The sequence below is a fragment of the Callionymus lyra genome, chromosome 6, assembly GCF_982586985.1.
Source record: "Callionymus lyra chromosome 6, fCalLyr1.hap1.1, whole genome shotgun sequence".
In the NCBI taxonomy this organism is placed as follows: Eukaryota; Metazoa; Chordata; class Actinopteri; order Syngnathiformes; family Callionymidae; genus Callionymus; species Callionymus lyra.
Window position 1 is genome coordinate 4,354,013 of NC_141823.1, and position 23,771 is coordinate 4,377,783.

At 38.6% G+C, this 23,771-nt stretch overlaps 2 protein-coding genes across 6 annotated transcripts in view; both read left to right on the plus strand.

Moving 5' to 3' along the window:
- LOC148076234 (regulator of G protein signaling 9-binding protein) overlaps nucleotides 1-9,320 on the plus strand; it is a 69,576-nt gene extending 60,256 nt beyond the window's left edge. The window contains exon 2 of the mRNA XM_087793090.1: nucleotides 9,306-9,320. The gene's annotated coding sequence lies outside the window, so the exon portion shown is untranslated. The remainder of the gene's footprint in view (nucleotides 1-9,305) is intronic.
- Nucleotides 5,320-22,802, plus strand: LOC148076237 (AN1-type zinc finger protein 3 homolog). 5 transcript variants are annotated; one of them, XM_087793088.1, is made up of 8 exons: nucleotides 9,302-9,317; nucleotides 9,663-9,716; nucleotides 9,782-10,000; nucleotides 10,704-10,744; nucleotides 11,387-11,569; nucleotides 14,022-14,090; nucleotides 17,841-18,056; nucleotides 20,871-22,802. In XM_087793088.1, exons 4-8 carry the CDS (start codon nucleotides 10,717-10,719, stop codon nucleotides 21,023-21,025), a joined length of 651 nt encoding a protein of 216 aa, XP_087649214.1. In that variant the 5' UTR covers nucleotides 9,302-9,317; nucleotides 9,663-9,716; nucleotides 9,782-10,000; nucleotides 10,704-10,716; the 3' UTR covers nucleotides 21,026-22,802. The 5 variants fall into 5 exon arrangements, with proteins under 5 accessions (XP_087649211.1, XP_087649214.1, XP_087649215.1 ...); XM_087793089.1 differs by lacking the exon at nucleotides 9,302-9,317 and adding an exon at nucleotides 9,324-9,583; XM_087793087.1 differs by lacking the exons at nucleotides 9,302-9,317; nucleotides 9,782-10,000 and adding an exon at nucleotides 9,324-9,583.
- The last annotated feature ends 969 nt before the right edge of the window (nucleotides 22,803-23,771 follow it).

Sequence of the window (23,771 nt, forward strand, 5' to 3'; positions counted from 1 at the left end):
ACTTCATGCACTCTCTGCCCTCTAAAGGCAGTTGCTATGGTTATCTCCAGAGGAAATCCATGTAGTGACTGCCTGTACAGGGCAGAGCAAGTATTCTTAGAACCATAGTTACAACACTGTTTTTTATATGGAAAAAAACTCTTGTCAAAGTGTACTTGAAACAACAATATACTTGTAATAACACAACATTGACATAAAACTGACAAACACAAAAGTGATTTCTGTGACTTTGTTCTCACTTGGTGAGGCTCTTGTGTAGATGAAGTGATGTTTCTGATGATTAGAGTGACTTTCTTTACTTTTCTTTTTTTTAATTAAGACTTCATACGTCCTGGGAAACACTTGTTGATTGAAATATTTACGTCACATTATGAGTGACGCTCTATCACGCGATAGATGGCAGCAGTCCTCACGTCCTACGGAGCATGGGTTAGGGTTATGTTAGGGTTAGCGTTAGAATTAGGTTAGGGTTAGGGTTAGGGTTAGGGTTAGGGTTAGGGTTAGGGTTAGGGTTAGGGTTAGGGTTAGGGTTAGTGTTAGAATTAGGTCATGGTTATGGTAAAGGTTACGGTTATGGTTATGGTTATGGTTATGTTAGGGTTAGGGTTAGGGTTAGGGTTAGGGTTAGGGTTAGGGATCGGGATAGGGATAGGGATAGGGATAGGGATAGGGATAGGGATAGGGATAGGGATAGGGATAGGGATAGGGTTAGGGTTAGGGTTAGAATTAGGTTACGGTTATGGTTATGGTTATGGTTATGGTTATGGTTATGGTTATGGTTATGGTAAAGGTTACGGTTATGGTTATGGTTATGGTTAGGGATCGGGATCGGATAGGGATAGGGATAGGGATAGGGATAGGGATAGGGATAGGGATAGGGATAGGGATAGGGATAGGGATAGGGATAGGGATAGGGTTAGGGTTATCTAAATGAGATCCCTGCAATTACTGAGGACGAGAGGATACAATTGACTCCAGCAGTCAATTGGGCACGTTTCCCATATGGGAAAAGTACAAATGTTACGTATTGCTGCTATAATAAGTATATAAAGAGTGAGCGAATCCTGCTGTGACGACAAAAAAGGTAAAGATCGTTCAAACGTAGGGGGTTCAAATGTAAGGGGTTCAAATGTACGAGGTCACGCCACTTTTCTTATTCAGGGGATTGTGCTGAATTAACTAACCCCGGTTTGATCCGAGGTCTAATTAATTCCTTAAGTTCTTGTGTTTATAGCCCAGGAGGCGAGCGGGCGTGTGGCGTGCGAGCTTTGAAGTGGAGTTTGGCAACTCTCTGGAGGACATGCCGGCCCGAGGCTGGACTCCGGCTGTGAGGAGGAGAGGGAAAAAAAAGAAGCAACAACTGCTTCCACGTCTCCCGCGATGATGTGGGATCCTGTTTACCAAACATGGATCGATCAGAAGTGTCTGTTGAGATGAACCGAAACAGCTTCATCGTTGAAGTTGAAGATCCTGGAGAGATGTTTCTATTCTCGGCGATGAAAAAAACCTTCTCTGAGGTCACTAATGAACCATCATCGATCCATCTTAGTTCAACACACAAGTCACTGCTGGACTCACATCTGTCGGTGAGATTGTTGGAAATTGTTAGAAGCACAAGATATGGAAGTAAATCAGTGCCGTCGAATATTGACTTGTTTTAAGGTTTTTTCAAGCATTCAAAAAAAATGTTGAATTGAATTGAATTATTTGTATATTATTTATTAATTTATAATTTAAAAAACAGTGAATATTATATAAATAGAGATTATTATTATTATACATATATATATATATATATATATATATATATATATATAATTATATAATATATTATTATATATATATTATTATATATATATATATATAATTATATAATAATAATAATCTCTATTTATATAATATTCACTGTTTTTTAAATTATATTTATATATATATATATGTATATATATATATATTTTTTTAATATTATTTAATGTTTGAATTTGATTGAATGGTAGATTGTTTTCATGTATTCCTTAATAATTGTAGTTTAAAAAAATATTCTTCATAATGGATGTTTGTCTGATATTCTAATTCTGAATTTAAAAATACATTTTCAAAATTAAACATTTTTAATGTCAGAGCTTCTACATGGTCACATGACCGTCTGCCCCTCGCGTGATTGGCTGAATGTTCAAACCATTATCTCTGTCCTCTTTTTCTGGTGGATGGATTATACCAACATTTTTATATTGAATTCAAAAGGATACAAATGAAAAAAATATTATCAAATACGTTTTTTAATTATTGGAATTATAATATAAAACCCTATGTGTAAAAAAAAACGTTTTAAAATTGAACTACTCCCATCAGTATGTGTGAATGGCTGTCAAAGCGCTTTGTGACCCTGGTCTAGAAAGGCGCTATATAAATAGAGATTATTATTATTATTATTATAATTATTAAACCTAAATAGAGATTATTATTATTATTATTATTATAATTATTAAACCTAAATAGAGATTATTATTATTATTATTATAATTATTAAACCTTTGAAGATACAAATGAATGAATTAAATAAATAAAAAAGTGTTTTTTTATTTTAATAAATAAATAATTTCATTTAAATATTCTAAATTAAATTAAATGCTTAATAACCCAACAATAATTTGATATAAATATCCACAGTTTCAACATTTTAAATCCAGTATTCCGCTGACACTGATATATCTTCAAACAAGACCAGGCGATTTGATCTATACATGCTCTACGGACTATTGTTTGTTCAAATGAAACGAGTGTTATTTACACATGTTTGTGTTTGACTCTCGTGAGCACGTGTTGATGAGGATCAACTGTTTTAAAAAGAAAACAAGCTCCTAATCGGCTGGTGTAAGCAGGTCAAGGGTCGGCTTCAATCCCGTCTGCACGCCTTCACCTGCGGGGAGTGTAAACGTTCAAAGATAATGATGTTCTCCAGAGAATGGTTCAGACTCTTGTCAGATCTATTCCCAGTCCATGACATGCAGCAGAGTACCAAATGGTGATGGAGCAGGAGAGTGATGTGAGTGTATCAGCTGACGACCCACTTGGCTACAGTTGAAGAGAACTCTATTCTTATGATGCTCATCCTCCATGCCGGGTCTCGGGTGAGGAGAAGAGCTGACTGGCTTCTGGAGGACTCTCCAATGACATGAGCTGAGATGAAGTGATGGATGATGGTTGTGGTTCGATGCTTACCTGGGATATGTTTTCCACAAGCTTTTGAACTCGTTCCCATGTGGACTTCTAGACCTCAAGTATTCTTTTTGCTGGTTCATCACATCTCTTCAAACACAGTTGCCAAGTCTTGCCTGAGCACATATTTCAGAACTGCAGCCATGACTGCTGAAGATGGATTTTATATCAGGGCCACAAATACATTTCTGTGTATTAGGTCGACTTCACTTCAGTTAAATATGTTCTCTTGTTTTAATATCAACAATTAAATACAAACAAATCTATAACAGTGAGCACTTCATACTAGGGTTGTGTGTTGGCAAGAATCTGACAATACCATACGTATCACAATACAGGATCAATGATACAATATGTTGTGATATATAGTGATATTGTAGTTATGTTAAGTATATATTTGTAGTATTGTTGAGTACTTGACTCTGGTGTTGTGATAGTGTAGTAACAAGTATATATGTGTAGTATTGTTGAGTACTTGACTCTGGTGTTGTGATAGTGTAGTAACAAGTATATATGTGTAGTATTGTTGAGTACTTGACTCTGGTGTTGTGATAGTGTAGTAACAAGTATATATGTGTAGTATTGTCCAGTACTTGACTCTGGTGTTGTGATAGTTTAGTAACAAGTATATATGTGTAGTATTGTTGAGTACTTGACTCTGGTGTTGTGATAGTGTAGTAACAAGTATATATGTGTAGTATTGTCGAGTACTTGACTCTGGTGTTGTGATAGTGTAGTAACAAGTATATACGTGTAGTATTGTCCAGTACTTGACTCTGGTGTTGTGATAGTGTAGTAACAAGGATATATGTGTAGTATTGTCCAGTACTTGACTCTGGTGTTGTGATAGTGTAGTAACAAGTATATACGTGTAGTATTGTCCAGTACTTGACTCTGGTGTTGTGATATAGTAGTAACAAGTATATATGTGTAGTATTGTCGAGTACTTGACTCTGGTGTTGTGATAGGGTAGTAACAAGTATATATGTGTAGTATTGTCCAGTACTTGACTCTGGTGTTGTGATAGTGTAGTAACAAGTATCTAGTAGTATTGTCCAGTACTTGACTCTGGTGTTGTGATAGTGTAGTAACAAGTATATATGTGTAGTTGATGAAGTTGTAACTGCTTTCATTTGTTTTCAAACCAAAATATGTCCAAACATCAGCTTTAAAAGCTGCTGGAGTCACTGTATCCTCTCGTCCTCAGTCATCGCCGGAATATCACAGGATTACATTTTCCTTTAGCTGCAGGGGACGTAATGACCAGAAGTTGAATGGCAAGACAATTTAAAAAAAATTAAATAAACAAATGCCATGAATATTTGAATTTTAAACGGAAATAAAATAAATCAAATGATGTACTTTTTACACACTTTATTGAAATGTAAACCAAAAAAGATATGTGATCAAATTGAAGTATTTTTTTGAAAGGAAAAAGATTAATTAGATACAGTACTATTGAATATTAATACAGTATTGTGAAAAAAATATTACGACATATCAGTGTATCAATACTTCCTCAAACGCCTACTTGATAGTGTGATAACAATCTGGCTTATATGATCACTTTGTTGTTTGTAACACTTTGTCTTCCCTTTAAAGTATTAAAAAATTGTGTCTTACCGTCATATTTAATACAAAACAGCTATATTTTATATAACTGTAAAAGTATGGATTAGTATTTTCTTTAATTGTTCCTTTTTTAAACAGTTTTCTTCGGCATATACAAGCCTCCCTGTTGCGATACATGAATGACTAGTACCAAGTGTGATTAAGAATAAAAAATAAACGCTTGTCAATAGAGAACCTGGTGACCTTCCTCTTAAGTCCACAGCGATCTTGTTTGGGGGTTTAAATTTGAAAACGTGGAGTAATGGGCTTCAGGGTTGTGTGTGGACCGTACCATCTCGACCACACCGCGTTAACGGAGCGACGCGCTTTCAGATAAACTTTAAATGCAACAGATATAGGATTTAAACGGGTATAGTGTCGTTTGACAATGTTTATTTAACAATAACATAACGTATTTCGAGTTTTTCTTTGTCCGACCCGAACCAACGCGCCCCCCGCCCCTGCGTGCGTCGGTGGTTCGTCCCTCACTCCAGCTGATCGGCCCAGGATTCCCCGGTGGTTCCGTCCGTCGTCGGCGTTGACGGTGCGCTTTCTCCAGGCGATAAATTGCCCGAATCCTCCGCACACAGGGGCCGCTCGTGTCGGCGAATCGCCCCCGAGACCCAGACGACCCTCGGGAAGAACTCGACCGCCGGGACTCGGACGTTGAACATCGCAGCCGTGTTTGGTTCGACGGGCGAACACAAGGCCTTCACTCCATCCCCGGTCTCTCCTGCTTCTTCTCCCACCGCCTGACCACCAGCGCCGACATGGGGGACACCGGGAGCGAAGGCAGCAAGCCTCCGAGCAACGTTAACGTCGTGCCCCCGCGCTGTCCGTGTGGTTTTTGGGGGTAAGACGCCGACAAATGTCGTAACTTTTTTTCTCCTGTGGCTAGCTCTGGTTAGCATTAGCAGTTGAAGCAGGATGAGCCCCCTCCCCATTGTTTTGTAGCATTAGCCGTTAGCCGCGTTAGCTTCGCTGCTACAGAGAAAGTGATGGTTCATGTTCTCGTTTCAAAACCATCCTTATCGCTTGAACAGCGAATCAAAACCACTTTTACCGAACATGTGCTTTTAAGTTTGATCTCAAACTGTCCGTCAGCGACTAGTAATGATTGATAAACCTTTTATTGAGGACATTTGACTTGTCACAGCAGCTCACACAAAAAAGAGGTTTAACATGTTATTTTAAGACACACATTACATATATTAAAAATAGGAACAACACTGAATTAATATAATTAAAACCAATAATGACGATTAATTAAAATGTTAATGTATATTTAATTATCCTTTATTTAAACGGGTGAGTCCCATTGAGATTGTTATCTATTACAATCCTAGCCAATAAGTCGGTAAAGACACAGTTACACATCAAACAACACAATACTACTAACAAGCATCAAATAACACAATAGTTAAAATGATGGGTTATAAAAGGGAAACTAATCTAAAAAGCAAACTTTCCAGACTCGCCTGTAATGTAAGTATTGTAAGTGCAATTTAAAACGACATACTTTGGCTGGATAGATTATATCAATGGTTGTGGACTATGTGACACTTGCTCAAGGGCCATAAATGGCCCCCAGGCCTGCAATATACCATGATAGTTATATATACCATTGAGGGCAACTAATGTGAAAACCCAATGTTCCTGACTGACATGTTTTAAATGTTAAAGTCTTCCTCTCCAAGATGCAGTGAGTCCTTCATCATGACCAATGTTTTAAATGGGTTACTTTATAAAGTTGCTTGACCAATCACAGCGGAATGGGTGTGGTTATGGTCAATGAGATTTAATCTCCAGAAAAAGTGTTTTCAGTGGGTTTAAGATCTTTTTCTAATGAAAATTTGACACATTTAAATTACCACATTAGTTGAGATTAAGATACAATTCATACAAAACAGTGACATGCTTCTGTTATTTTGGAGATAATAAACATTTAATGTCATCATTTAAGACAACGTCAGCAATTTTAACATTTTCTGGAGTTGATTCCGGTACCAGGGGACATGATGGCTAAAATCATTCTTTACAAATTCAGTACATGTGTAAGGAACCGAGAACATCGAAAAATCCTGTGAACACATGGTCTATCCACCAGTGGACCCACTGATTTCCGATGGTCAGGGAGGGACCCTAAGATGGCGAGATTGTAGATAACAGTGTAACCACCTGACATTGAAGCCGAGGTAATCGAGTGATGAGGAAAAGAAAAATAAATAAAATTAACACAATGGCAAATTAAATAATGATCAATATATCAACAAACGGTAAACAGAAAAACAAGTGCACACATAACTAAGGTAAAAAAAAAATAGGGGGAGGGAGTCGTAATTAAACATGTTGTGTTTTTATTTTCAACTCAATCGACTGGTGGACAGGAAGGAGGGGTTGAATCTCTGAGTGAGGCTGGAAATGAACAACATTTGCTTTTTCAGGGCATGGCCGTGTCTTCTGATAATCAATATATGTTTATATATATTTTACGTGTTCCAAATGGACAATGATTAACTTGGTTGAGGTTGTGCATTGGCCGACACCCAGTGTGAAGTACTAAGAAGTTCCTTTAGGATTTACTTAAATTTCATTGACGCATTGCCTCAAATATATCAGTTCCTTGGATATATGATAACGTTCAGTACAAGATGATATGAGCCTACGGTTCTCGGCTGAATATAAATAAGAATACAACCCATTTCTCTCCAGGCGTCCTGTTTTACGAGGCCTGCTTATGTCCTTCCTGTGCTGTTCACATTAGTTTTCCAATTTGCCTGTTTAATTTGGATATCTAATGTTGCTGGAGATAAAAAAAAAACAACCTTCTACACTTCTAATGGAATCAATGTTATCCCTTTTTGATAGAAAGCCTCTGATATTTGTTTGTTCTTTTGTTGAATCACAGAAAAAGAGGCCAATGAAAAAAAAGCCAAATTTGGATGCTGGGTTAGATCACATTTTGTTAGGCTTTATATTGTATTGACTCCTGTCGAAAATGTTTGGTTTCTTTCTATTCTACCGTATATTTCAAAGTTCAAAAACATAAAAGGTTGATTGGGAGCTCTGACTTGTACGTAGGTGTGAGTGTGTATCTGAATGGTTGTAGGCCCAGTGTGGCCTGTGACAGACTGGTTCCGGGGTGTCCTACCTCTCACCTGAAGAAACTATGATGGCCTTTAGACCCCAAAAAAATGAATTCATTAATGTGTTCTTTATAATGTACATGTAGTTTCTGGCCTTGCTAGGATACTGTACACGTTTACCTCTTGTGTGCTTGTTTGATATCATGGGTCAACGTGACTTGTATCTGGTTAGAAAGACACCGTGTCCTTTTTATTAACTGAAACACAGAACAGGAAGGAGATGTGAGTAACCTCTGGAACAACCAAGAGCAGAATACGTCTACTTCAAGGAAGTGAAAATTCTCATGGAGTTTGAATCCAACTGTAATGTAATAAGAACGGCCTGTTATTTCGGTGCGCCGCCGCTCTCGTGGCCCCTAAGATTAAAATTAGATTTGTTAAACGTGCGTAATATTTGGCTTCCAGAATGGCTCATGTGCTGTAATTCAGCGACTTATGACGACTGCTGTACAAGTGTCGGGTCAAATAGTGTTTATTTTTCCTTCTGATTCAGGTTGTTTAAGGGTTAGTAAAGGTAACACCTGTGGTTTGAGGGTAAAATGGAGCTGGCAGTTTATCTAAATCTTCCTCTGCAAACACATTAGGGAAAGTTTTTGCTGTCAGCAGCATTTATGTTAACAAAGCTCCATTAAATAAACATGCTTTAGCCGTCCAAGTCTTTATGGTTCTCTGTCGCTCAAACAAAAGCTCCAAGGTGTCCAGGCCTTTTTCTCAAGTCTGCAAAAAATCACATTTCATTATGGTCAACAGCAGCCAACTTTAGCTTGATTGATTGTGTTGCTGGCTACGACTTCCTTGAGCTTGAAAATGGCGTTTGTCTCCACATGTTTACTCAGTCCTTTCCTTTCTTTTTAATAATCTACAAGTTCATTATTGTTTGTATTCTCAGTTCCAGAGTTGTGCTACGTTTATTTTATTTTTTTTAAACAAAAACAACACTCATCCGATCACTTCCTTTTGTCCAGGTATCAGAAATAATCTGAGATTCTCACGTTTGACTTATCATTTTTGTTGTGGTTCACTATCATGTTGAGGCTGTATGTGTGTTGTACGAATTCCTTTAAGTCATTCTCATTAAATTACACGTGTTCATATTTTAAAAGCTGCTTTTAACTAAAGGATCGTTGGAACTAGTGTTGTTCTCAAAAGTAAAGCATAAAACCCAAAGAGACTTGAAACGCATCACTGCTCTTTGTCCCTTTTTAGCAACAGGTAACAAAGGAGTAAAGGGTAAAGACAAAGTTCTCCCCTTTTCAGTCCTGCTTATCAGGAATAGTTTGTTTTTATAGTTTGCGGGGGACACTTGAGCAGACCTGCTGCTTCTTGTAGAAATGGAGTCGGGTCTGTTTGGCTTTTTCTGTGGAATTTTGTCTTGAATGTCGTATTGAAATCCCATTGATGAATTAATTAATTAAATTAATTTAAAACATGGCCAGCTTAAATGATTCACACTGCATTCTGGCCTGCATTTGTGTTCGACACTTGAGATGGAGTTTGACACTTGTCTATCAGAAATGAAGGCTACTTGTCAATCACAACTCTGGTCCTCATGAGGTGATGTGACACATTCAGCTTCCTCCTGCTGCCTCTCGCAAGAATTGTCAAATGTAACTTTTTGAGTTGTTTACATATACATGCGTTTGTATCGAGAAAATAATACTTGGTACAAATGACTTTTACTCGCAGGTTAAAAACGGAAAAAGGAAGGGAATTGGCTGTAACGAGGACCATCAAGAAAAAGTTTGTGAGAATTTCTCAGAAGTATTTTTAGAATTGCACTAACCAATACATTTCCCCACCTGTAGAAATGTTTCGCTAAGACTTCACATGTAGACCGACAAGAGGGTTATTGTTCAGATGGGGCTTTGGAAATCATTGTAGAAAAGGGGAATGGTCCGTGGTAATGGAGAGCAGATTGCATAGAAATGCCAGAGGAGGTCTTTGGATGCTGAAGTCATCAGAGAAAGAGATATTTAGGAATCAACGATGACAGTTTGACTCGCTAGGAAAGACACACATTTTAGGTGAGGAATGATGGTAACCTTTTGAATGTCACTCACGACTACAGGGAAGTTGCAGCTGTGTTTTTCCCTGAAATGGCTTTGAACCTCGTCTGTACCAGACTGACCGAATAAGCATTCACCTTGAAGTTGTCTGTACCTCAGAGTGTCTACAAGACAAGAAGCTTTAACAGCACACAATATGACTGCATTAGTGAGGATGAATGATGGAAAGGAAATTGCTGGATCATTATTTTGCTGGATCATTATTTTTTTTTACATCTTTGTTCAACCTTTGCAATTGATTATTTAATTATTTTCTTACATGATTGAGCTCCTGTTTGTGCGTTTAACTGCTGGTTCGCACACTAGTTGGTTTTGTACAATCCTCATCAAGTCATATCTCTTTAGTAAACTGTGAATTCACATTGGAAGCATTGTCCAGTTGAATAATTTACCCTATGCTTAATCCATTTTTCTTCATTTTTGTAGTTGTATTTCTTTGGTTTGGGAATCTGGGGGGGGATTGATTTCTCCACCACAGTAGCATATTGTCTTGAAGCTATACTTCATGTGCAGTTGTTTTGAGCCTTGTGTCAGCATGTCCAGTTTTGAGAATCACCAAATAAACAGGGCTGGGGTCTGGGACATTAAATATTTACTTTAGGTTTCCTGCTTGATTTATTGGCAAACATTAATGTATTGTTTCTTTCTGCTTCTTATCCAGGTCGAGCAAAACCATGAACTTGTGCTCCAAATGTTTTGCAGGTAAGTTATGTTAAAAAGACTAAAATGTTTTATACCTTGCAAAAATGTGTTTTTTTTTTGTCATATGCTGTCAAAATGAATACTGTTGTTTAATAATGTCTTGGCGTCTCTAAAATTAGTTGAGAATTCAGCACAACGGAGCATCTGTACAAGGGGTGTCATTGTTTTATTTGTATTTATTTTTGCGGAAAAACTTCAAATGGTTACTAAATTATAGCCACCCAATCAAATGACTTAATTTACCTATATCTCTGTAATGTACAGCGCATTCCAAGTCCTTTAATTTTCTCAAAAAGAGCACATTGTGACTTATAAGCTTTATAAATGACTGTGTACTGACTGACCTAAAAACAATTTTTCTGTGGTAAATGGTTCTCGTAGTTTTACTCAACAATCTGAGCTGATATCGTCTTTAAATTTTGAAACATGAAAGCGGTTTATTAGATTTAATTATGTCCTGTTTGTTCTGTTCCAATGTTGACAGTTCAAGCTGTTTGATTTTGTCTTAGTCATATAGATGTTATGATCTCTAATAAATGGGAGCTAAAGCTGTTCAGATAAAAAAAATGGATCAGTGACATTCTTTTGCTACTACTGTGGAAGTTGAGTAACGATCACTGTACTGTTTTGTCCTCCCTCCAGACGTCCAAGAGAAACAACCCGATGATGATTGTGCCCCGAAACCCTCTACCAGCTCCAGCAGTAGCCAAACAGACATCTTCTGTAACGAACCAAACAACAGCAGCAGCAACAGCAGCAAGAGTCCGACGCTCACGACGGAAGAGCCAGAAGACTCAGGAGTGACCTCTCGACCAGCTCAGGACGGTATGAAAGCAACACGAACCACACAATAGAAGCAATCCCCTTTTAACCATCTATTGTTAGGACGTGTCACCGCCACATGTCGCTGGTCAACTCTTTCACTTCCTGGTTCCCTGTTTTTTAACATTTATAATACTTTATACTAGTGGAAACTCAGACCAATGTCTGAAAACCTACAAGAATATTCTGTTTCTATGCATTTTCTTAGCCAGACTCTTTGGAGAAGAGGTTCACAGAACAAAAGATGGACTCGGTGCCGCAGGAAAGTCTGGCTATATTTGTCCTGGCGGCACAGATAAAGAGAATGATGGCAAAGGGTATCCATTGAGACGTGGAGCTTTTAAGAGGACACCTGCAATTTCCAGGGCGACTGTCAACACAATGCACCAACAAGGTTATTTGTTGAGGCCATTCCGGAGCAGTAACAATAAAAGTGCAGAAGAGTGAAAATGTCAACTCCCCTCTGTAGCAGGAGCTGAAGGTTCCCCTGTAGTTAATACAATCACAGACAAATATGATTGTTATTCATGAGTGCAGAGTGAAACTAATATTACTTAGCTGAAGAGTGGTTTGTCTCTGGGCGGTCCGGGCCTCTCCCTCGGTACAATAAAGGGCAGAAAAAAAAAGGCAAGCCATCGGCTGTTCATCAGGTGAAATTAAAGCATGCTGGCAAATGCTTTCAGACTCTCCTACGGCTCCTCTCCTCAGGCTACTACAATTATAGCCAATATATGTGCTCTCTGATCAGGTGGGTGTTTGACTTCAAGAAACTTTTGCACTTATTTTGGTCTCTCCGTTGAATAATTCATTTTGCGTTACTCATCTTGGCATGCGGGCCGGCACGATGGTGTAGTGGTGACTGCTGAAGTCTCGCAGGAAGACGATGGCAGGTTCCATTCCTGCGAGATGCGACTCGGCGGACTGTTTACTTTCTGCGTGGAGTTTCTGTTCCTCCCCAGAGTCTCGCATCATACAGAACTCTCTCGAGTAACATCTTTAGCTCCATCAATATGATGAATTGGCACATGAAGACACTGGGTGTGATTAGAGAAATTAGTGGGAAAGATTTGATGTAAACAACTTAAGACAAAGCAGAAGAATGAAGTCAGATCAACTAAAATGTATTTATTTTCCATAGGATATGCAGCCTGTGAACCGGTCAACCCCTTATTACTATTATCACTTACTATTTCCTGTTGAATGTTGGGTGTTTAAAAATAATAAACAATGTTATAAATCAGTTAGCACCATTGAATTGAAATAGCAACAGCTCCTTGTCTCCTCACGTTATACTCTAGACAGTGACAAAGGCAAGGCACATGGGAATAAATGCCTGGAGCATTTGCTTTGTGTAGATATTCTTCTGTCCATTCGTTGTCAAATCATCCGTTTCCTGTGTCAACTTGACGTTGCTTTGAGCGGCCATTTTGTTTTCTCTAAACTGGAGCTCCTCGTCCTAACATAAATGAGGCTTTGCTAAAACATGTAGCAGATCAATGAATCCACACCATATCATCTTTTTCATTTCACGTTCATTATTTATGGGTGTTTGGGCTGCGGGCAAGTTCAGATGGCTTGAAATGTCTGATACCGGTACAGATGCCACTACCTTCACTCCGGTACAAATTTCCTCAGCCGAAGAACAGTTGCTACAAGTGACCAATCAATTCTATGCCTTTGTCACTTATCAGTTTGACAGGAAAATGCACAGATTATCAAGTTTTGATCACGTACAGAAGCTTGGCATCTAGAGACGAATCATGTTTTTTGATGATATGCCACCAACACATTTTGTTCGGTGTCACAAAAGACTTTTGACACCCAGTCCTACAATATATTCAACACGCCTTCATTTTGAAATCATTTGAACGACTTGTGAATAAACCAACATTTGATACTCCGACACCTTTGATCTGATTGTCCCGTATTATAATTGTTGTATTTAATTGCGGAACATTTTCATGTATTAAGATATGTCATTGATTTGTACCCACACCCTCGTCTCATGCACCACAATTTAGCCCCAAAATAATACTGATGGAACGTAATTCAAAGTATGTAACCGTGGGAAAAAAAGTCTACTCAAATACATTTCAGGAGTCTCATGGGTAACATCCTTACACTCACCTAAGCTCGGCTCATTTTATTTGTTGCATCGTAGCCTATGTTACTGTCACTGTTATTCAAGGAGTAGTTGTATAACTTATTATTATATACTTTATATTACTCTGCAAACATTTTTTTTTTCACTCCATCTTATGGATGTTTTCTTTTAGTAAGTGTTAATATCAAACATTTTTATTTGACAGAGAAAATGGTAACTGCATGTTTTTTTCTCTTTCAAAATGAAGGCTGCGAGCACTAAAATGCAGTCTGTGACATATAGCATTTTCATATGGAAGAAAGACTGTAATGTCCTCCTTCTAATTCAAAGCTCCTCTTTGTCTCCTCACAGAAGTATCCAGCACAGACACGGTGGTCTTCAGTCCTCTCTCCACGCCCACAAAGCGCTCCTATGAGTCGGGTAGGTCTTTGCTTTATCACAGCTGCTGGTAATTGGGTTGTGCTCTGGACAGCGGTCTCATGACAGCCCGAGTATTTGCCGAGGAAGACCCAGAAGCATCCGCCTCGATGGATTAATCCACAGTAGACGAGCTAATTGGTCTTGCGAGGGTTGGCGTATTGATAGTTGCACCAGGGATGTGAAGACAATCGAGATGTTTTCTTTCTCCGTCTGCACACTTGTGTGGTGTGGTTGCCCCGAAAGACTGGTTGTATAGAGATTACGTCTTTACAAGTTGTTAGTGTTGAGCGTGTCGTTGTCATGGCGTGAGGTCGTTGGAGCAATGAGGGTGATTTCTGAGAATTATAATGACCTTATGCTGTCAAATGTTTATGTCTGTAAACAAAGGTCTTAAATATGATTTTTCTTTTTTCTAAAGTAAACTAAATATTTGTGGAATATTTTTTAAAAACAAAAGGAACATGAGAGTAACGGGTGAATCATTCATTATAAAGAACTATGATGAAAATACATTTAAAACTGTTATATTTAATAAGAAAAAACAGGTGAAATATATACACAAAATCCTTAATATACAATGCATCAACTAAAAGTTCAATTCCAAATATGAAGGAAATATACAAACATTATAATATCAAAAATAAAAAGATTGTTTTTGTGATACTATAAGAGAAAATGCATATTTGAACATAATAATGTTTACAGGAAAATAAGTAGCTCAACATAAAATACTATTGATAAGGTCCTAAAGTAGCATTAAGTTACAATACATGTATCTGTTCATAGAAAACGTCTTGTCGGATAATTGTTTCCCCTGTTTTATGAACTGGTTGTCAAATGCCTCTCAATGGTTGGCCAGTTTTTCCATGTCAAACGCTTTGTGATTGCATCATAAAGCTCCCCACATCCACACCACTTGACACAACTGCAGACTCGGCAGGGCAGAGGAACGGTGTGTGAACACGCTGATCCCTCGTCTAAAGCCGCTGGATCATGTGAGCAACCTGCACCTTCAGGTGAAGTAGGACGCTTATAATTGGATCTGTTCTGCAACAATACTCCTGTTTATGTCTCTTATTATTAGAAGGAGCCTTTCTGATGTTTATCTAGTCTCATGATTATTTCACTCGTAAACTAGTTTGTATATTCTCCCCATGTTTGTGTGGGTTTAATCTATATATATATACAGCAATTGATTTGTAATTTAAAATAGTTCGTAGGCGTAAGTGTGTGTCCATGTGCTCTGCCACAGACTGGACACTTGTTCAGGGTGTCCCCCCAAAATCAATCAATCAATCAATCAACTCATTACGTGTTTTCTTTAGACGGTCAAGTTTCTACTTTTTGTCAGTCCTGTCTACTCTTGCATTCTTCTATGCTATTGTCATTTTTTCAAGCTTTGTTGTGTTTTCTTTTATCTTTGATATTCTTCAAGGGAATCAAGTTTCCCCTTTTTTATTTTGTATTAGCGATGCAGTTATTGTTTGTGACCCGCTATATACAGTTTTGGCTCCAGCAGCCCCAAAGTGGCAAACTTTAGTTAGTATATTAATGTTGTTGAGGGTAAAAAACAGAAGATTCTCAAAGTAATTGCAGTAGCACGTTATTGTTTTGTTATATAATCTAGGACACAAACGATAAGCTGCTCTAGTTGTTGGTAGTTTTTACCTCCTAGTACTTGTGCGTCGTTGTTTCTTCCAGTCAGACCAACAAGAGTGACCACAGCACCACTAAATAGATTCAACACAAGCTTTAGTTTTCTTGTCCAGGTGTTCTCTGCATATTCCACATCTTTTTCTTGTGTAAATTGGCTGCTGAGATTTAGCAGGATGAGAGGGATACAGGAGGGAAGGACCTGCTCATCCATGCACACACACGCACAGGCACACACACTTGTACACACACACACACACATAGGAGCAGGGATCGATGGTGCAGACTCGGGGAATCTGCCTGCTCTGCTTGGCCTAGTTCTCAGAGATTTATCGAGCGCTGATCTGCATCCGGCCGGGCCAGAGGGGAGAAAAAAAGTCGGCAGGATTGATGAGAAAAACCGAGTTTACATTCTTGCTGACCAGCCGAAGTCACCGCAGGTACACAGTCCTCTGGTGTCGGCCGCTAGGAAGGTTGTAATCCAATACCAGAGATCCATTAATCTATTGTAAACACTGTTTACTTAAAAGGACCAGGTTTTCCATGTGAGATCCAGTCCACTTCCATCAGTATGCAGTTCTCGCCTTGCAGCAGATCTCACTAACTCCGACACGATGTCTAATGTGTAAAATGAAAGTTTTCATGGAGCCTGTTATAGTCGTTCTTATGGCTTCTTTTGAAATTCCTGTCGCGGACACGACGTCGATGTATTCTTTTCACAATCTTCTGTCGACAGAGGAGTGTTAAAAGGTGCTAAAGATTTGGCCGGAACTTTATGTGCGGATTAATAATAGAAATCCAATTCTAAGAGCTGCTCCTCCGTATATCTGAAGTTAGATTTATTTTAATTATTTATACGCTGTGAGGGCCGTATTTATAGAGAGGAGGAAAAACATCTGTGATGTGCCTTTTTTTTCTGTTGAACTTACCATTTTTAGCTAAAAGGAAATGTAGTTGAATTTAAACTGCGGTAAGCTGAGGTGGCTGATGTCAGACATGAGTCAAAACTTTAGTAAGGCATCGATCACAGTCTTGATTAAGTTGATTCATTTAAGTGTATATCTTGATAACGGGCTGTCCAAAATAATGCCATTTAACATTCTTTATTTATCATTCTGAATATGATCTTTCAAACTATGGTCTCCCCATAAAGATGTATCTGGAATAGAGAATTCAAATATCACCTGAAAGCCGTGGCTTTTAATACACTGCTGTGGTATAACTGCACGAACCTAAGGCAGTTCACCTGCACATTATGTAGTATATAACGGGGTGTCATTAAAAAACATCTGATATGAATGATGTGTGGCATTTGAAATGGACTTAATGTTAGTTCGAAGGCTCATTTTGTGTCATAGTTTCAAGTCCCACTTAAAACCATCATAAATAAGCATTAGTTTACTTTTAGGTCAACACCTGCAACTTGACATACAAATGGAATAATAAAAGTCAATGTTTGTTTGTAAATATCTCATTGTTCTCACTATTTATAACAACTAAGCATAACTTTAAATTTAAGTATATAATATTTTCTAATACCATTAGTTAAAAGTTGCTCTTTGGTCTAATCAACCTGTTATTACACGTAAATAACTCTCAGTGATGATGAATATTGAACAGATACTGAAATGTGATTTGTCTTGGAAATGGATAAAGAAACTCATCCTGTTCAAAAGAAACAAGTCTCACGGAGCGACATGGAGCAGCAAAGGTCGTCGTCCAGTAATTGTACGATATAGAGCTACAGATCCTTCTCTCTGCGACCAGTGGTGCCACTGGCGGCCAGGTTTGTAAATGACTGCAGATCGGTGAGAGTGGAGTCTCTCCTCGCAGACCTGGCGGGTTCACAGGAAGTAGAGCTGTCTCAACTAAAGCACCCCTCTTTCTGCAAAATAATTGTCAGCTCTGGCAGCAAAGTTGCAGTTTGACCGTCGCACATTTAGCCAGGAGTCGCCTCACATTTCCTGCCTTTTGAGACAAATCCAAACACGTCACCTTTTAAAACGCACAGCTAAATTTATCTCCGGAGTTTTAGGGGGAGCGCTGCCTGCACCGGTCCTGCCTTCTCATGTCCCCCGCCTGTCTCTGTGTCCTCAGCCTCCGAGTCCGAAAGTGACGTCTCCCCGGCGAAGCAGGCGAGAGTCGCGCAGCTGCCAGAGGGTGAAGAGTCGTCGTCGTCCTCCTCGACGTCTGCGCCGTCGCCGTCTTCATCCTCGTCCCGCGGCGGCTCCAAGCAGCGGAGCCGCAAACGTTGCCATCGATGCCAAACCAAACTGGAGCTGGTGCAGCAAGAACTGGGCTCCTGTCGCTGTGGTACGAACACACACACACGTGCACATATGAACACACACAAGTCAACAATTCAAGGCTTTTAAAAACTTTTTTTTAGACATAAAAACTAAGATGACACTTCAGTGCACAATTATGAGTCACTTCTGTGGCAGGAACTCTTGTCGCTGCACCAACTATAAATACAAATATGATAAATATAAATCAAGTCCAACCCTGCGTCTCACATGTGCACAAACTATTGTTGTTGTGATGAGTCTAATATTTACCTTTAAAATACAAATGCATCAGTTAGTAACAGAGAGATATGTCTCAATGATATAAAGTATACCATTGTATATATATTATATAACCAGAGGAAATTGAACGTGTTCTGAACTCAAAGAATCATGCCGAAGAAAAACACTTTAAACATATTTATTAACCACCGGAATAACGTGTGGATCATCCATCCATCACTACTTGCACAGCATAGCCGTCGTCTCCCTGAAGACTTCACTCCAGCCTGAGGACTGGGTTTTAGAATGTCAGTGTTGTGCTTCTACTGCCAATGTGTGAACATTTCTCCTCTTTCGATGGTGAAGACAAGAGACGGATTCCCCTCCGCACATTAAACATCAGCCAATTACTAGCCACGCTAATGCACTTCCAAACCAACAGCACGTCTTCTAATCAGTGTCTGCCACTAAAAACCATCTGAAACGCAGTAATCTGCACATTAGAAATTGCCTTTTGTAAATTAACTCCATTTCATTAAGTCGAATGAATGAAAATGTTCTTCGAAACTACTGACAAGAAAATTGCTGCAATTACCGTATCTTCTCACACCAAACATTTATTTTCTCCATTATTGACTCTGATCTGCTAAAAGTGCTTCGGCCACGATTCCTCCGATGAAAAGTATTAAAGAATCCACATTAACTGATGCTTATTTAGTCGTTCACTATCGTTATTACATGAAATGACAACATGAAATCGTCTTTCGTCAAAGTATCTCTAGTTGTGTTATTATTGGCAATTTATTCCAGAGACTTCATTTAAAAAAAGGTCACACATGAGACATTAATATCCTTTTAGTAATCAAGATTTAAAAAGTATAAAAATACTGCAGGTCTCTTGTAGAGCACGGATTAAGTATGATTATTAATTATAATAATAATAATCTCTATTTATATAGCGCCTTTCCAGACCAGGGTCACAAATAATGAATCATTATAATGAATCAATTATAATTAATTGTACATTTATAAACACGTTGTTGTGGGTATTGTGAGTCAGTTGAATTTTTTCAGACACTATGGGTCAGTGTCATCATTTTAATAGATAGATAATGTGTGTTAATGTAGCACAAATTAATTACTTTTTAAACTGACAGTGTGCAGTTTACGAGAAGTTTTATCTCGGATGTTTCCAAATATTTTTAAGAGTCGTTTATTCAACTTTTTTGAAATGTTGTTAAACCTAAAATCTACTGTCTACAAAACACGCTGATGATCTTATAACTGTTTTTAAATGGATTTATTACTTCTATAATTCTGAGTTTGGGGGCAGGAGTGGAGTATGTTTGACTCTTCTATGTTAATCTTTGGATCCTTTGTCTTTGATCCATGTTCTTTATCTTTAGACTTAGATTGATGCAATCTTGCACTTTCTTACTATAGAAACTTTGTTATTATGATTTTTATAAATCTATCGTCTGTATTGCTGTGTAATGATTGGAAAAACAATTTCCCGAAAAAGCCTCCAGAGCATCAATAAAGTTCTATATATATATATATATATATATATATATATATATATATATATATACACACACACACACACGTGACTATGTACTAGGAACATCTAGATGTCCAAACTTAAATTGACTTAATTATATACCAATTATTTTATCAAGAACTTGAGCAATTGATCCATTTTCTTTTCTAGCCACTGCTCTTGTTCCTTCCGCTCATTCTCTCTGCTTTCTAATCACATCGGCTTTAATTGCACATCAACTGTCAAAGCGAGCTCTTTATTATCGCTCATTAAAGACGCTGGTGTTGCACATTTTCATAGCTTTGACGAGCTGCTCTCATGCGTGACGCGCCCGGACAGATGCCTCACTCACATCTTCTGATCACGAAGATGAATTCATCCGCATCTTTTACTCATCGGCATTGTTTTTGTTACTAGGATTTTTATGTACTACCGTTACCTTAAACTGACTGAAGTCGATGAATGTTGATGTTTATGGCAGTTTCAGTGTATCTGCCAATAAACAATGTCTGAATCAGCGGATCTGTTGTGTGGAGTCCCACAAGGTTCTGTTTTGGGTCCTTTTTGCTGTACTTGATTCCCCTGGGTAAAATCATTCAGAGCTCTACTGCTCATGAAAACACTTTTCAGCTAAATTTGGACAGAACTGAAACTCTGAAACCTTCTCATCAAGTGCAATAACCAGAGTTGAGTCAGTACTTGTCTGGTCGATTAGTTTTGACCTCTAGGTTCCTCTTTAGGCCGCCTGATAAGACCTTGGGGAGGAGGCAGAATATTTGTTGTTAGAAAAGAGGTTACATTTGGCTTTGTTTTTCAAGATCACTCAATGGTTCGTGGGCTTAAGTTGTATGAGACGAGGTTGAAATGGATACACACTATAAGGTCATAATAACACAAATGTAAAGGCGAAGAAGAGCGTATCAAGGTGAGCAAATAAAAATGGCTCAGATATTGTAGAACGTCTACATTATGACTAGAACCACAGTTGGGAAATAAAGGGAGCAAGACTAACATCAGACTAAACTAAAAAGAGTAAACACACCTGCTTCATTGACTTAAACCCGTTCTCCCTCCTCACAGGTTACGTCTTCTGCATGCTCCACCGACTCCCGGAGCAGCACGAGTGTCTCTTCGATCACCTGGGCCGTGGTCGGCAGGAGGCGGTCCTCAAGATGGTCAAGCTGGACCGCAAAGTGGGGCGCTCCTGCCAGCGCATCGGAGAGGAGTGCTCCTGAGCGGGTGTGCGTTTTTTTTTTTTCAAAAAGAAATCTGGAGATTGTGTCTTAGCACGAAGAGGGATTACTTTTTTTTTTTTTTCTTCCTTCCTGTTTTACCTGCTTTTTTCCCCTCCCCTGTTTTGATTCAAATGTAGACTTGAATTGATGGTTCTGGCTCGTGTTCCCTCTGTGACGTCCCTGCTGCTAAGATGCCTTTGGAAAACCCTGTTATTGGAATAAGGAATTATTGGCCTCTCGTTGTGTTAAGCAGAGTCAAGTGAGAGGACTCGTGTTGGATTAAGAGAAGAACGGATCCTTTTTTTCTTTTTTTTGTGACGAAAACGGCGAGAAGTCTGGGAAGAGACTCTTCTGGAAGATGGAACGACGAGCACCCACCGTTTATAGACTTTGCTATTTACCTCAAAATCAGACTGAGTCGAGTTCAACTACAAGACTTGGTGAACAAACTCAGTCAGTGTCTTAACCCCTCGTTCTCCCACCACCTCTTGTTCCTAATCTGTAGACCCCGGTTTCACCATCCACCTCAGGATTTCTAATCTTTCTCCCATCACCCCCCCACTACCCTACTCCCCCCGCCGCCCCCCCAGAAGTTCCAGGTCTGACTCTCTGGAGATGTGCAAGTGTATCCAGGAATATTCATGGTGAGCGAGACTCCCGGGAACTGTTGGAAAACGGCACACGGACCCATTGGATCAGGAGTTAAAATGCAGAGGATCCGACGTCTTCCTCTTTGATTAGCCCCGCCCCCCCCAACCCCCGACCCCCCATCTTGTGTTCAGTGTGTGCTTAGTTACCAGGACAATAATAATGTGCAAGACCTGAAAATGCTGCACCCGGAGACAGAAACTCACCCGGTGGCGGTTCGGAGGTTGTTGAAGTTCAGGTCGCACATCCTGTCTTAATTTCAGTTCTCAACATTTAACGATGGTCGTTTGTGGCACAAGGTTGGGTTTGATACTTTACTTTCTTCACCTGTTTTTTGATCTCACGTCGTGATGAACCCCGTGCACCCCCTTTTCTCCTTCACTTATTGATGATTGCGCTACTTTTTTTTCCTTTTTTTTTCTTCTCCCCTCCCGTTCTTTTTCTTGTGTGGATGCCAAGCCGGAGCGAAGCTGGTCGGGGTTGTGAATGTTTGAATCAGCTAATAAGTTATTTCCAAATATTTCCTTGTGGACTATAGAACTGTATCTTAAAGAGAAAATACTCATTTAATCCCCTTTTTTTGCCTTTCACATTTACCTAGTGTAGATCATACTCTGCTCATTTGTTCATTAATTATTCAATTGAGAGCCAAAACTCGGTAAAAACACATGTATTTTATTTTTTAAATCGTATCCTGATAGTGAGGACTGACTAATTTAAGTTTAATGAGATTTTGCCGCAGTCGTACTAGCCTAAGATTCCTCAAAATGACTAAAGTGATCTGGACTGATGCTTGGCTTGTATTAAAAAAGAGAATATTACGAAGCAAATACACGTTTGATCTTTAAAACGAAGCCTCTCAGCTTGAATTACGGAGATAATTGGCAGCTCAAGACCTAACTTTTCCCAGGTGGCTCCGATAATGTGGCGAATCTTCCTGGTGGTTTGACTTTTCTCGATTCCTCAATTTAATATGAAATGAACAAATGAAACTTGGACTAGTGCTGTTTATGTTTATTTCAGTTGGAATGTTTGGAAGGACACAAAAATATACATTTTTGTTTCTTTACATTTTGCTTTCTACCCGCTTTTTCTTTAACTGAGAGAGAATAAACTGGATTAGACGAAATGTCGTCGGCGTCGTTGACTGATGTGTGTCATGCAGGGGTGTGCACCCCTCAAATACAAGAGGATTCCAAACGTATCTGGATACATGGGGTACCAAACGATTCAGGAACGATTCATTTTAAAAACAAAGGATTCCATTCAGTGCAATATGATGTCATCAGATGACTCGGGTCAAAGGCATCTCTAGACCTTTGAAACAGAGCAACTGGACTTGGATTTTGTCTGTGAAGATGTTTCTTATCCAAGTGTCTTGATCAGGTCCAGAGACTAGCAAGTCTGACTAGACACGGACACAAACCAAGTCCAGTTCACCTGGTTCAATTGCCTAGAGAGTAATCCATATAGTTCCTCGTTTAAAGTAAACATTTTACATTAAGAAAGTAATCAAATCAATCCTAAATAATGTGATATTTTTTAATTTCATAGTGATAAGTTTAATAAAAGAGCAGTAATGAGTATTTTTGTTGCATTTGTCATGTGGATACAGAACCATGTCACTGTGTTTCTTAATCTAACATGTTACACTTTAAGAACTTTTGAAAGCCTCTCTGGCAAGAAACTAAATATTAAATTTTCACTACTGACACAAATTAGAACAAAAAAAACGATTACATTTCAACAAGTATGTGAAATAAAGACTCGCATCTGCGAACAATGAGCTGCTACTGAGGTTAAAAAATGAAAACAAACATACAAAATGATACGATATTGGTTGTTATTGCTTTTCTCTCTGCATTTAACAGCTGCTATTTGACTTCATCGTAACAATGTTTCGTATATTAACTGCAGTTTGTCCTGATGAACGCACTTGTGTTTGTTTTTCTCTTTTCTTATGTGACTCTGAAGGGTTGTATTTACATTTATATACGTCTTTACAATTGTCTTATCATTTCAACAATGCAGAAAACTAAATAATAGGACCGTCAAAATAATAATGATTTTCTATCAAACTTAACCTGATTAAAAATAA